General features: G+C 44.1%; 1 protein-coding gene across 2 annotated transcripts; it reads left to right on the top strand.

Annotated features, from left to right (window-relative positions):
* The first annotated feature begins 630 nt into the window (after positions 1-630).
* Positions 631-14,204, top strand: LOC311019963 (SPARC-related modular calcium-binding protein 1-like). Of its 2 annotated transcripts, none has more exons than XM_084019636.1 (11): positions 631-908; positions 6,368-6,542; positions 6,956-7,189; positions 7,307-7,342; positions 7,625-7,672; positions 7,795-7,875; positions 9,468-9,660; positions 10,180-10,253; positions 10,413-10,506; positions 11,376-11,708; positions 13,240-14,204. In XM_084019636.1, exons 1-10 carry the CDS (start codon positions 828-830, stop codon positions 11,695-11,697), a joined length of 1,338 nt encoding a protein of 445 aa, XP_083875762.1. In that variant the 5' UTR covers positions 631-827; the 3' UTR covers positions 11,698-11,708; positions 13,240-14,204. The 2 variants fall into 2 exon arrangements, with proteins under 2 accessions (XP_083875762.1, XP_083875763.1); XM_084019637.1 differs by having other exon boundaries at positions 11,376-11,713; positions 13,236-14,204.
* The last annotated feature ends 670 nt before the right edge of the window (positions 14,205-14,874 follow it).

The following is a 14,874-nucleotide window of genomic DNA, read 5'->3' as shown; positions in this document are numbered from 1 at the left end:
TCCTTACAAAATACCTCCGCTTGTCTGTTTTTTCTTGTCCTTGTCCGTTGTCAATGAGAGGTCTACATGATTTAACAACAAAACGTACCTGAAAAGTTTAATAATCTGTCTGTATAACAGTCTGTAAAACATTACACATCATTTTATTTGTTCACTGTGTTAGCTCATATGATCTTATAATGCAGCGTTGTGTGAATACAAATTCCTAATATAAACTGGCATGTAAGTCACTTCAGTAACTGACATCACTCATTCTAAGATTATGCAAGTTTACATCAAAAGATGACCCACTTCAAACATTTCATCATCAGCGTTTTAACCTTCAGTTAAGTCTGGATTTTCAAGCTTTGTTCTTTTACTGAAACCAAAGAGTGTACGAGGGCCCGAACTGTTCCCTGCCTGTTTGCAGATGGAACAACGTTCATTTGGACAGGCACGGCTGAGGTGGGCCTCCGCGAGCTGCAGACCTGTTGGCTTCACCTTGTGGGTTTTCTGAACTGGCTTTAGGTCCCAGGAACGGAAATGGGCAGTACCTTGAGGAGAGGGTCTGATCTGCGCACGCATCACCGAACTTCTTGTGCTCGCGCTGGTGTGCTGCTACTTTCTGAGCAGCTCGAGACCAAGAAACAACAACATGAGCAGCTCGGTGACAAAGGGGAAAGTGGCGCTGGAGTCGGTCTTGGTTTAGACCCTTCCTCCTCCTCCTCATCACCAGCGCTCACTACAGACTGGCTGCGGCCGCTCCGCGCGCACTGCGGCGCTTTGAAGCCTCGGAACAACAGGGAGCTACGGGCGCGCGGCCGCTCCTCTGGTCCGCTGTGGCAGGAATGATGCTCGCGCTCACCTTCACCTGCCGCGCGCTGCTCGTCTTCCTGCTGTCGGAGTCGGTCCAGAGCGACAGACCAGCGGTAGGACCTGAACTCTACTTACTAACAAGTGACCAGTTAACTCGGCTCGGCGGTCTGAAAGCAGCAGCTTTGTTGGTGTCTCGTACTAAAACTCACAGTGTTGCACTTTATACGTTTGTTCATGAACGTTTTAGTTTCATGCTTAAGGCACATTTAGGAAAGATACAACGCAATAAAGTTATGGCTGTTCAATATATCGATATATCGTAGTTTTTATAGGTTATGTTTCAGCTAAGTGATGTCATTTTCTGAACTTAACAGACTATGTTCTATTACTCACCTTTACCCCCGGAGTCATTAGATCCACATCAGTGATGATTATTTATCCAACATGTCAGCTTAATTACTGTATTGAAGTTCCAGTGGTCAAGCATGCAATATCGATATCCATGTATTTGGTTACAATACAAAGGAGGAGTGATTGTCTACTTTATTTTATTGCTAAATGCAGAGTTTACCTATACAGGTTTAATTTTGTTAAAACAACTTTTAAAAATATGATCCAACCATTTCTTTTATCCATTGAGTCTGAACTCATATTCGCCTTTAGCTCTGGCATTATTTATTTATTTTTATTTAGGTTTATTTGTTACTGACGGGCAACGACTCATTCAACATTTTTTATGAAAAAATCTGTGCTACATTTTTATATTTCCACTTATATTTTTTTCTTTTAAAAGTTAAAGATTCTGTTGAAGCTGCAAGTATTTCATCTAAAGCTGAAAACATAAAAGTTACAGGTCAAATGTACTGTATAAAGTTGACTTAGCAGAGTAAGAGATCAAGTCCAGCCTTGAGCCAAACAAAACAAATTCACCTCAATAAATCCTCTAAAGGCGGATCACCATCGAGAGCATACTTCTCAGCAGTAACCACCTTTCAGTTTACAAATCAGGATAACAAAAACAGTCGGCTGTGTGTGTGTATGTTGTTGTTTTTCCCCGTCTGTATAATTGGCTGACTGCTTACAGGAAACACCAGCGGTTCCACTACAGTGGTTCTAAATTGCCAGGCTTGATCAACTTTGGATTTTATTGGTTCAGTCAAACACACACAAAAAAAAAGATCTGCTTGGTAATTCTGACCGCGTCAAAGACAATGTTGCTTTTTAGAATAAAGTGTGTGTGTGTGTGTGTGTGTGTGTGTGTGTGTGTGTGTGTGTGTGTGTGTGTGTGTGTGTCCTCCCTGGAGGACTGCAGAGTAACACCAGCCAGCAAGAGCAAACCATAAACACACACACGTGGCTGCCAGGCAAATATTTGACGTGCTACTCGGGGGAAACGGACAGGTGTGTGTGTGTGTGAGAGAGAGAAAGTATGGAAAAGAGTCCCAGTAATCCTATAATGTATTTTAACGGCATGCTAAACAAATGTCACAGCTGCACCCTGAGTGCATGTAGAAATATGATAAAATGTGAAATGCAGTAAGTCAGCATGGATATGGCAGTTCTTCCATGGCTTCATAAAAAAGGAGATTAAATACCCAAACCACCAATATCAAACGTGTGCAGCACAATCTTTTATAGATGACAGATTTTATCGTACTTTCAGAGCGAAAGATGATGTTTCTCCAATACTGTGACGGTAAAGTGTCGGCTTTAATCTAGAATTTTGAAGGTTTGTTTGTGAAAGGAGTCAAGTGGTGTGAACATGAGCATGTAATACAATAAAACTTCAGAAGGGATCGCAACATATATAGATATCTTGGCATCATCCACAGAGAGGAGAGAGACCCCACTTCCCTCTTCTAAGTCGAGTCGAGTTGAGGGATAGCACACACGTAGCACCCGATGTTGCTTGTCTCCCTTTTTTTCCAATTCAGCCCAATTTAGAACCGATGATTCTGCAAAGTTCATGGATTGTGATGGATTGTGGAGCTTCTGCTGGTGCGAGTCCCTCAGGGAGGCCGTGCTCCGCTACTGGACTGCTGTTGTTTCTCTGTGTTTGGTTGAGTTCTGGTCGTTTCGGAGAGAGTGCATGAGAGTCCATCTCATCCCTACGTCTTCGTCTTAGATTTCAACCAACATCAAACCAAGCACATCAGAAATGGAAATAGTAGTGGATGAAACTCCAGGTCTAGCGAAGCTCATTAGAGACTATTCATAGAACTGGAGTTACATCCAGGTAACTTAAATCTGTCTCCCTACTGGCACTATTTAATGAAGGCATTGAATCCATTTCCTTTGTAAATATGTTGAGGTGATCTTTACAATCTTCTCTTTTCAAAGGATGGTTTGTCAACGGTCAGCAGTCTTTTGTGAAATGCAAATAATTTGTGGTTAATGGCTTAAAACATACCAAACTAATGGTCCGTCTGTGTGTTTGTCCCGGCGTGTGTCAACAGTGCTGAAGGGTGAGATGTTGGTACGTACACACACACACACACACACACACACACACACACACACACCTCTGAGGTGGTAAACTTGTCATCAGCATCCCTGCGTGTGTCGATGATCGCTTTAACTGCTTAGCTGTACAGATTGATGGCAGAGAGAGAGCGGCGTTCACAAGTGAGCGATTCTCTGCTCCGCAGGCAGCGGGTTCAGATTCCGAATCCCACCGCCGGGTGTCAACAGGCCTTTCAGCGGCATCGGCGACCCTTTTCCAGGACAAACATTGTGCCTCGTAAAGCACTGGAGATGAGTTTTTATGTTTTCCTGCAGCAGGAATGTGTGCGAGGCACGAGGAGAAAGTGGTGGTTTGTTCTGGCTTTCTCTGCTGCCTGCTCACTTCCTGTCTCTGGCTCTCGCTGTGTGTTCCAGGACCCATACTACTATATTTAATATGCACGAAAAACACAAAGTGTGTCATAGCGTCCTGCTGCTGGACCACTGGCTGTTCTCACTCACAATCCTCTGTGCAGCAGATACGTGAGCCAGAGGGTCAAAGTTCATGGTGCGATGTTATGATGAATGAGCGTGTCCCAAATTACGTCTTTGTTAAATCCTCATTGCATCTCTCAGTAAATACACCAGACTCTGAAACAATTACAATGGTAAACGATTGTAATACACTGGTTCTATGAATGAGGTGACTACAGACGTGACTGGGCGTCTCTCTCCCTCCACATGTTGGGGCTTTTCTTCACCTTCTAGAGGCATTTTTTCCCTTATATTTCCAGGCTAGAGGGGCTAACAGCCCAAACTGTGGGGTTTAGTTGCTCTTTAAACGTATGTGTCTGTCTCTCTCCCACATACACATGAACACACCCTCATGGCTGAGGTTTTATTGGCCCAAAAACACTGCTGGTAATTGTTTTAACACTGAGGATATTGTAGTTGCTGCTGTAGTTCTACCTGACAGGAAATCCAGTCTGCCCAACACATTGCTCCCGACCCAGTACACCCCCCCCCCCCCCCCCCCCCCCCCACCATTCTTCTAACCTCCCTCTACTCGTCCTGTTCACTCATTCCACCCACACGTTCATTCTCAATCCTCTCTGCAGGCTTTTATGATACAACCACATATTAATCACCAGAGCCAACAAAGGTTTGGCTGCTTTATTACTTCTTTTGCTCAAATATCGCACACGAGACGAGTTTCATTAAAGCGGGTTGTATTTAATATTTTATCTCTGCAGTCAATACGTAAGTTAATGTCTGCACATTAAGGCACAGAGGTCTCATTCACCACTAAATTATGTCAACAGTGTCAGACACACCAGAGCTCGGGGGGCGGGTGTGTGGGAGGCTGCCGGACAAAGAGGCACTGATGAAGCGTGAGGAGGTGTATGTAGGTGTGTGTTCAGGTGTTTTCAGTGAGTGTGTGTGGCAGCGTGATGCATCTCATGTATATTTTGGAGACGTGCGAGGTTGTGTGTGATCCGAGCTGAGAGTGCGTTGAGGAGCATGTGGGAGTCGTTTAGATCTTCACGCTCGCCAGACTCTCCTCTTCTGGTTTCCTGTCCTTGTTTCCTCGTCGCTTCTTTTTTTCCCCTCTCATCTCCCTGTTTCTGTCCTCTTTCCTCCTGTTCTTTCTCCTACTCTCCTGTAAAGCCGAGTCCAGGGATGACGAGCAGGAATACGCATCTCTGCTAAGTCAGCTGGGTCGCTGAACACGATATCGGTTACATACAGTAGACTGACCTCAGAGCAGCGTAGGTGCTTGGTTCGAACTTCAGGGTGAGAAGGCCAAAAAAACTAACCAAATATAACTTGGCGACCAATATAAGCTGAAAAAATCAAAGAAACCTCCCTAACTTGGATACAACAAGGTTAACAGCAGATCCCTAGATCCCATCAGTGCACATGAGCCGACGCCATCTTGGCTCCGTGTGCAGCGGGCCGTCGTCCAAGACAAACCAATCACCTCCAGGTGCCGGAAACAGGTTAACCACAGGTCTCCGCATGCCGGTGTTGCACCAAATTCTGTGACCCATCAGAATCTGTGACCGCAGGGAAAAAAATCGGGCATGAAGATGAACGTATTGTTTTGTTCTGCAAAATATTTGTATTTTGTGAACGTATTCTTGCTGTGTAAAATGGAGAAATAGTATCTGCTTGGAGAGATCCTCTAACTGAGTGGAGTGAGTATGAACCCTCCAACGTTTCCTGTTAGCAACAGAATCTGTTACAGAATATGGTGAGAAATGATTATAGAAGCAATTTAAACATGTTTCCATCGGCTGGTTGGAGGTTTTAATCCAAACTATTTTGCTGACAGTCTTCCTGTCAGACACAAAGCCAGACCCCCCCCCCCCCCCCTCTCGAAGCTGCTGACAGCGGAGACAGAGCGTCTCTCTGCAGGGAAGATGCTCACCTCAATTAGTGCACTTTATCCACTCACTTCTTAGTTAAATTGGAGCTTTCACAGGTGAAATGACAGGTGAGGGACTAACTCTCATTCTGCATCCTTCCTTATTCTGCACTCAGGTCTTTCCAGCCGTGAAACACTCGCAGCCCGTTTATCCCTCACAGACAGACAGACAGACAGCAGAGGCTATGCAATACCTTTCCGTGCATATCTCTACTTCCACCTGCAGTGTTTTGGACAGTTTCATCAGTGCTCACACGCAGCTGTCAGAAAAAAGTCCAAAAAGTTTTGACTGCACACAGTTTTGTGGGTGGATGAGGAGTACAGGAGGGAGGAAACATGGATGCCGAGTAGAGTTTGCTCTGTGCAGTGAAGAAAGTGTTGCAGCACAAAGTAAAAGTAGAAAACAAATTAAAGAGTAAACCTTCTCAGTGTTATACTGAAGCCTCCATCTGATAAATAACAAGTTATTCTTATTGCTGTGTTGTTTCTAAAAGGAAACTCGACTGCTTTTGTCCACAGGGACCGCCAAACTCAACATATTTGAACTGCTTCAGCTGTTTCTGTTTATTTATGCATTTATCGACATGTTAACAGCAACAGGGATGTAACATGATTTTTTTGGCTGGTTACAGGTTTTAAATTCCCAAACTGTGTGTGTGTGTGTGTGTGTGTGTACGTGTGTGCGTGTGTGTGTGTGTGTAGCCGTTTCTGATCACAGAGAACATGTGGCCTCGCGGTTGTGTCCTGGACTGCCAGAGGGGGCGCCACAGAGCCGTGTGCGGCAGCAACGGCAGGTTGTATAAATCGCTGTGTGCTTTCCAGAGGGCCCAGTGCATCAACACGCAGCTCCGCCTCGCTCCACGAGCACACTGCTCAGGTACACGCCTTCCATTGTCGTCACTTAAACACAAAAACGTGAGATAATAGGTTGAAAAACACCAAAGTTATCCTTTAATGCATGGTTCAGACTACACGGTATCAGCCAGACCGGACCCCGATCTCCATCGTTTTATATATAAATAGTCGAGGTACTTCAGCAACCCGGTGAGTACGGATGACATCACACACGCGGTGAAAGAAGACCTGTTCTGATTGGTGGGGGACCGCCATGTAGTCTTTCATGTCTCTCACAACAAGACTTTAAGACTCCTAATCCTAATCCGACCATCATACCGACACTGATATCCTGTAATCTCAACCATCAGTATAGTACTTGAGTATATGTACTTAGTTACTCCCCACCACTGAGCACATGGAAGTAGTAACTTCTTGATTTCCTTTTTGTTTTAGATCCGAGTCAGTCCAAATGCCAGCTGGCCCGGGCTCAGGCCCTGGAGGCCGGCGCCCACAACACTGGTGGCCACGTTAGTCCAGCAGCCGCCGTCTTTGTCCCAGAATGCAGTCAGGACGGTCACTTCCTGCCAGTGCAGTGCCACAACCAGACTGGATACTGCTGGTGCTCCATGCCTGACGGCAAACCCGTCAGCGGTACCTCGGTCCTCCACCTGACCCCCGACTGCCCCGGTAAGATGGACTTTTTATAGTCTTGGGACAAATATGTGAGGCCAGTAACTGAAATTACATCCAAATGAAATGTTGTGTGTTTTGCACACTGAGGTGTTCCGTTTAATTCCCTAACAGATCACATTCCCAAGCTGGCCCAGACTAGTGATGCAGGTGAGAAAGTTGTATTACTCCAGATTCACAAAGGCAGCATTGCTCCCCGCATGTGTTTTCTATTGAATACATACTTGTACTATGAATTCACTGAGAAGTTCTGTATGTTTCTTGTCATTTTCACTTTCTATTCTGGCCCCGGTTGTATCTGGTTCTGGTTTTCTCTGCCAGAAACACCTGCAGGAGCCTTCAGGGACTCTGGCTCTTCATGCCAAGATGTCCACAGGCTCTCTTGAGTTTCTGACATCATTCTTGTTACTTTACTCTGTTCTTGTGTTCCAGGTGACGTAGCTGAACCGGGCCCTACATCTAACCCCAGAAAACCTAAAGGTGACAAACTGAACCTTCTCCAATAACGAACCTGTGTTGTCCACTTCGCTCTCTTCTGTACAACCTCCCTACAAGCACAAAAACCTTTAAACATTGTGTGACAGTCGGGTTCTCTTGTCCAGATCTGACGGCTCCTCCATTCTGGGTCACCATCCTGATGAACTCCGACCCCAAAGGAAACCGCTCAGTCAGACGGCCCACTGGTAAGAGTCAGTATGTAAAGTTATTCCCAGATTTATGATCGTGCTCTACAATTATAAAATGAGTATTCCTACTACTATGTCTTCAATTGAGAAGCAATACAATAATAAAATGAAACCAGGCTTTCTTAACTGTTACACAATCCTTTTTTCTTCTTTTTTGAGGGCTTAAAAATGATCAAATCTTTTTTTTTTACAAAACAGTCTCAATTCAATACTGAAGCTTCGATATAACCTATATTTTAAACTTGACCATCAGTGAGAAGACTGAATATTTCTGTACAGTTAGGGAAGGGAGGCACAATGGACATTGGGGCTTGGAAACACTACCACTTTAGCCAACAGGGGCCGCCAAATACAACACAAAATGAAGTTGAAGAAGGAATAGAAGCTTTAAAGGAAAACACCACCGCATTTCCATACTGAACTATGTTCTGCCCTGATCTTAGACGAGGTGATACATACCTCCCTCTCCTCTGTGCATGCACTCAATGGCTCTTGCGCGCACTCCGCGCAGCGCTAATTTGCTAGCATGTAGCTTGTCCTAGTATATTCCTTAGGATCCAAAGGGGGGTGAAGTTAGAAGCGACCAAGCACTTCCACGTTGTCCCTATTTAAATACGGTTACGTGAGTAGTTACACGACCCAAGTTTGGTTACACAAAATGAAACATGCCAATTTTTCTAAGCGGATAACAAGGATAACTATATAGTATGGCGGAATAACAACTGGAAGCACTTCGACGTCGGCGCAGTAATATCATCACTCCGCTCCCCCTCTTACTTCCGTCAATAGAACCTACGTGACCTGCACGCCGTCGCCTGCACTACCTGTAGTAGTTTGTGCACAGTTGAGGAAGCATCAGGTTGTAGTAAGATAGTTTATGAACAATCAAACATCATGGTTATAACGTGCATCGTACAGGGTTGTGAAAACAAGCAGAAGGTATATAGTCCCGTCATGTTTTGAGTGATGATATTACTGCGCCGACGTCGAAGTGCTTCCAGTTGTTATTCCGCCATACTATATAGTTATCCTTGTTATCCGCTTAGAAAAATTGGCATGTTTCATTTTGTGTAACCAAACTTGGGTCGTGTAACTACTCACGTAACCGTATTTAAATAGGGACAACGTGGAAGTGCTTGGTCGCTTCTAACTTCACCCCCCTTTGGATCCTAAGGAATATACTGGGACAAGCTACATGCTAGCAAATTAGTGCTGCGCGGAGTGCGCGCAAGAGCCATTGAGTGCACGCACAGAGGAGAGGGAGGTATGTATCACCTCGTCTAAGATCAGAGCAGAACATAGTTCAGTATGGAAATGCGGTGGTGTTTTCCTTTAATGATATGGTTGTTTAGGTGATAGTTGGAGGTGGTTTTGCACTGGACAGCATTTTTTTATATTTTCCCTCTCATGTATGCAAATGTAGACGGCAAAAAAATAAAAAACACCTCTCCATAAAATCTTAATTATAATGAAAGATGAGAAGAAAAACGTCGTTTCAGGGTCAAATACAGAGCGAGATGTAAGGTGATGATTTTAAATCAAGTGTATAAATACAAATATACTGTAGTTATATGGTGTGTTTTTTACAGACAGTCCTCAGACGTGTGAGCGAGAGCGAGCGTCACAGCTCTCTCAGATGAGTTCATCCTGGCAGGAAGAGCGCTTTATCCCAGAATGCACTGCAGATGGCCGCTACAGCCCCGCGCAGTGTCACGCTGCCACAGGTTACTGTTGGTGTGTCAGGGTGGACAGCGGCAGGCCGCTACCCGGCACCTCCGCTAGGTCTGTTAGTTCTGTAAACTCACTCACACTTCCTCTTTCTGTCTTTTCGTCTCCCTCGACAACGGCACACATAAACACGCACTGATGCACACAAGCATGAAATCTTAATCATCCAATGTTACACCAATTACTGTGTCCGTTCCCTTGGTTGCCTTTCATTAAAGCAACAAATTGGGATGAATCGCGGTTGAATGATTTAGTTCTCGAGAGGTTTTTATCAGTGTTGTTGACGCTCAGTGTTTTCATGTGATGCTTTTCTTTGGTTCACTGGTGTGAGGAAAACTCCCCGAGGCATAATTATGTTTTTCTTCCACCTGCCAAAGCCGCTATCTCTGGATGTAATTAATTAGAAAGTATTACATTTGACCAAGGAAAGACATTTTAAGATTCATTTTTTAATAACGCATTTTATTTATAGAGTGCTTTTTTGTCAGTTCTTGCCCTTTCTGGTACTAATGCAAGCTTTCACTGTAATGATGGTTAATTGACAGTTTAGTTGCTCTTTCTGTTTCTGTGCAGGAATCGCATCCCAGAGTGCACTGGGGCAGAGGAGGCCCCAACAGACAGGAGGCACAGGGAAAACCCTCTGCCTGGTAAATATGAGACTTTCTGTTATATAGTCAACAACAACAAAAACAAGTTTCATGATTTACATACAACTGTTTTTCCTCCTGTTCACGTCATTTATACTGAGTAAGATGTTTGGTTGTTTGAGGGAGGGGTTTACAGTCCTCTCTGTTCTCTTCCTGCAGGATGTCCCGGAGCTCGTAAGAAGCACTTCCTGCAGAGTCTGGTTAGAGCTCTGCAGCTGGAAGCAGAGCATGCTGGAAGTCTGAGTCCCGACCAGTAAGTCTATCTATTATCTACAGCAGGTGATCTGTGAAATTGCAGTTAGCAGCCTGGGCTTCTATTGGCTTCAATCATTGAACTTTTTTGGGGGGACAGGCCCTTAATTCCTTTTTTACAGGGAAACTAAAAACTGGGAAATTCGATCAAATTGTTTATTATGACCAGTATGAATACACCTCTCTTTGTCTTCTTGAAACTTCTCAGTGTTGCACTTATCTGGTGCACCAAAGAGGAAAAACTGAACAGATAAAGGTGCATACCCACCAACAAGGAGATGTTCTGCTGGGCTGTGCAAGCATACATAAGAACCCACAAGATCATGTCTGTGTACATTTCTCAGATGAAAATCTGTGCTTGGTTTGATTCTGAATGCTTTCCCACAATTATTGTAAATGTTAAACCAACAACCATGTTTAAAATTCATTATAGCTCATAATTAAATCCATTCACAGCCTCCAGGCTTCAATGGTGGCTGAAAAGGTCTGTATTGATCAATATGTGTTACAATGGAACCGTCACCTGGAAATGTTGGAATCAGCCCTGCAACATTATTTACTTCTCATCCAACGATCTGCTCAGTAAAGTTCATTTTGAACCAAACTGTGAGATATTTCAGTGCTCATGTCTGACTGTGATGAGCTCACCAGACATCACTGACATACATTCATTCTTGGATATTAGATAGAAGCCTCTCAGAAACCTCCTGCAGCAGAGATCACTGCTCTTGGCGGTTGTCTGTCTTCTTGGTAACTGCTGTGAACCCAAGCCATCTAATACAGTATTTCATATTAAAAGACAGGTTTTCAGTGGAGAACTCCTTTAAACTGGTGTCACCTTTTTGGTTTTGTCCCGTCTCTTTCCACCAGGGCCTCGAACACACCTCCCTCCAGCTCTCCCCCTCCGTCTCCCGACCCTCCAACCTCCACCACCCCTTCCTCCTCCACTCCGGCTGTTGCTCTGGAGGCCGCGGAGTCCTCCAGGCCAGAGGTGGTGCTGCGGTGGCACTTCAGACAGCTGGACGTGGACTCCAGTGGGTTGCTGAGCGAACGCGAGGCTCGGCCTCTTCGTCAGTTCCTGCGACGCAGACTGAAGCCGCGGCGGTGCGCCAAGAAGTTTGCTCAGTACTGTGACAGGGATGGAGACCGAGGCCTGACGCTGGGGGAGCTGAGGGTCTGCCTGGGCCTCTGAGGTGGATCAGAGTCAGGTGTGTGTCCTAAAACACTGTAGCGTAGTCTGGTAGTGCTTTTCACTTTACATTCAAACTCCTTTTTTTCCACTGCAGAGCATGTACGATTACAAGCCAAGAAAATACATGAATACCCTGAAAAAAAAATGTCCTTACCAGGAAACACATCCAAACGAAGGAACCCTGACTTTTTTTTTTTAAGAGGCCTGATCAGACAGATACTTTTTTTGTAGTTTACTATGTGTTTTTTAACCTGTGCTCATGTTTTTAACCCATTTAGAGCACATCCCCCAAAATGTATTTCTTTGTATTTTTATATCAAAATTAAATTATCTTTTCTTCCTGTAAAACACATTTTGATGTGTGCTTACATCAGCTAGAACCAACCAATTTCATCCAGAAATAATCACAACATGGTGTCTAAAGTACAGACATTCTCTACTCAAGTAGAAGATACTTGTGTTCATAAAGACTCTGGTAAAAGTACTGATATAACTTCTTTACTCAAGTAAAAGTGAAAAAGTACAGGCTCTGAAATGTACTCAAAGTATAGAGTAAAAGTATCCCTATGAAGGACATTTCTACTGGCTAAGGCTAACTCCCCTTAAATGCATTTAAACTAAAGTAACAAGCTTGTTTGTAAAATGTAAGGAGTAGAAAGTACAGATGTTTGTTTTTTAAATGTAGCGAGTAAAATACAGCTGTAACAAAGTATTTGTACTTGGTTACTTCCACTGGGATAAAAGCGCCTTCTTCTCCTCGAGCATTTCGGGGCCGACGGCCAGACAAATTACACCCGCCGCTGTCTGAGTGTTCACGTGTACCTCCCAAATCCAAACAAACGTGGGCCGCGCTTAAATGGCCCGCTTGTCAGCGAGCCATCAGTCACAGCTCGGCCGTGACACCAGCTCACTAATCAGGCCGCCGCAGACAGCCATGACAGCTAGTGTGTGTGTGTGTGTGTGTGTGTGTGTGTGTGTGTGTGTGTGTGTGTGTGTGTGTGTGTGTGTGTGTGTGTGTGTGTGTGTGTGTGTGTGTGTGTGTGTGTGTGTGTGTGTGTGTGTGTGTGTGTGTGTGTGTGTGTGTGTGTGTGTGTGTGTGTGTGTGTGAGGCTGAGAGTCGGGGGTCTTGTTATGAGTGTGTGTAGGTCACTAGCTCCCTGTCTAACGTGCCTCAGACAAAGAGTCTATTTCTACATTTATTAATATCTTTTCTGTTGACTTTTACAAAACCAAATATCTGATTCATACAGATGCAGATTCCGTTGACTTACACTCCATGTTAGTGATCTCCTGATGTCTCTACTTGTCTGAATGGTCTTTCATGCTTTTAGTTTGTAGAAAGTTCTCTTCACACAAAGATGTTGTTTAGTTTTTTACATGCAGAGCAAATAACAGCTTCCTGTTTCACAGTAATTCAGCTTCTAACAAGCTGGAACTAACAGGCAACGTGCCGCTTTAGCAAAACGCTTCTTCAAACACGTCAACAGGACTGTAGTTTCACTTTTGTTTCTTTCTTTCTCTCTCTTTCTTTGCCACAGGGAGCAACAGGACGTCTCGCCTGAAGCCGCCCGGTTTCCTCTCCTACCCCTTCAGGGTTGGATTTATTCATCCCCCTCATCCATGGACTTTTTATTGCTCATATCTTTCTCAACCAACACCGATTAAAGGGAACCTTCTCCACCTTTAATGTGGATGTCGGATCAGTGCTGATGGTAAATGTAGTCCACTGAAGACACACATTCCCCAGTGTGTGCTATATTGACCGAGAAAGGTACCTAAATATACCATGATGCATTGCACTTGAGCACTGATAAATAAACAAAATAAACTCACAAAAAGCCAATGATGGAAATATCCTTACATTACAATATTCTACACGCTGTGTTAACATACTGTATGGATATGATTAATACCTCATGGTTACTCTTATGTCAGCCATCCTTTTGTTTCTGCAAAAATCAATCCTCCTCTCCTTTCTCTCACTGACATGGATTCTTTCCTTCACTTCCCTCCTTACCTTTATGTGTGCCTCCTTCCCTTTGGACCCTGCTCCCTTTCTTTTCTTCTTGCTCACTTTGTCTCGGTTTTTGATTGGTTTACTGTGGAGGCATGATCGATGTAGCTCATGGTGAGAAATTGATATACATCAGGATTTTGTGGGTGAATTCTTTAATTCTTCTGTTTCCTTTGATTCCTAGTTTCCCTAAATCCTCACTTCCTTCTTTTGATCCATCTCTCCTTCACTAAATTCCTCTGTCCTTTCCTTAATCTTTTTCTCTCTTTCCTTTAATCGCTTCTTCCTTGCCTGCTTCCCCCTGCTTTGTATATACTTTGCTTTCTTATATTAACATGTTGCCAATATATCGATGAAACATATTTGATAAACGTTTTTGATTCATTTTGCAACCATTCTTTTTTCGATGACATACTTTCACACTAAATAGTTTGCTGATTGATTGATTCATTTGAGTAACTTCCAATCTTTTCATTCTCTGATGTAAATGTGATTTCAATAAAGTGATGTTTGTTATCTCCTTTTTCCTTCATCTCAGCAGTGACACCGTGAACGTTGTTGGCCAGTAACCATCAGTGGATGTGATTGAAGTTGTTATTGCTTTGGCCTCACAGGATGGCTGCTGGTTACCACAGCGACCGCCGCCCCCGCCGCCGCCTCGCAGAAAAAACAAATTAAACAGATTAAACAGGAAGCAATAGAGCAACAGCTGGTCCAGTATTTCCCAGGATGAATTAGCTGCCGTCAAAGTTGATCTCTGAGGTTGAACGTGATTGGACGGGACGTTAACGAGACATCCTAAAGGCCGCAGGAAGCAGCCGTGTCTGCAGTGTGATTTCTCAACGTGACGTTTGTGTTTCTACGAACAACACAGTCAGCAATGACACCCGGAGGACAACGGTTAAGATGTCCGTCCCGGTAATGACCATCTGCTGATCTGTCCCCGACGGCCGGCCTGCAGAGGTCAAAGGGTTCCAGTATCAAAACTAATAGCTACTAAAAGAAATTACAGAGTGTAATGTTTGAAACATGAATTGTCCTCAAACCAACTTCTGTTTAATGAGGACAAAGCTCCCTGGACTCCCCAAAGTGATGACACTGCATGGTGTGACATTTATGGCTGTAAGAAAGAACGGATACACTTTGGATTCTTAAAGACTATT

This window comes from Eutrigla gurnardus, assembly GCF_963514095.1.
Source record: "Eutrigla gurnardus genome assembly, chromosome: 10".
Taxonomy (NCBI): Eukaryota; Metazoa; Chordata; class Actinopteri; order Perciformes; family Triglidae; genus Eutrigla; species Eutrigla gurnardus.
The sequence above is the reverse complement of the archived record's forward strand: the minus strand, read 5'-3'. Positions and strand labels throughout refer to the sequence as shown.

Excerpts from the sequence above, each read along its gene's own strand:
- LOC311019963 (XM_084019636.1), top strand. The coding sequence starts at position 828 with ATGATGCTCGCGCTCACCTTCACCTGCCGCGCGCTGCTCGTCTTCCTG. Across the intron at positions 7,343-7,624 it reads GGCCCAGACTAGTGATGCAG|GTGACGTAGCTGAACCGGGC; the intron begins GTGAGAAAGTTG and ends CTTGTGTTCCAG. Across the intron at positions 9,661-10,179 it reads CTACCCGGCACCTCCGCTAG|GAATCGCATCCCAGAGTGCA; the intron begins GTCTGTTAGTTC and ends GTTTCTGTGCAG.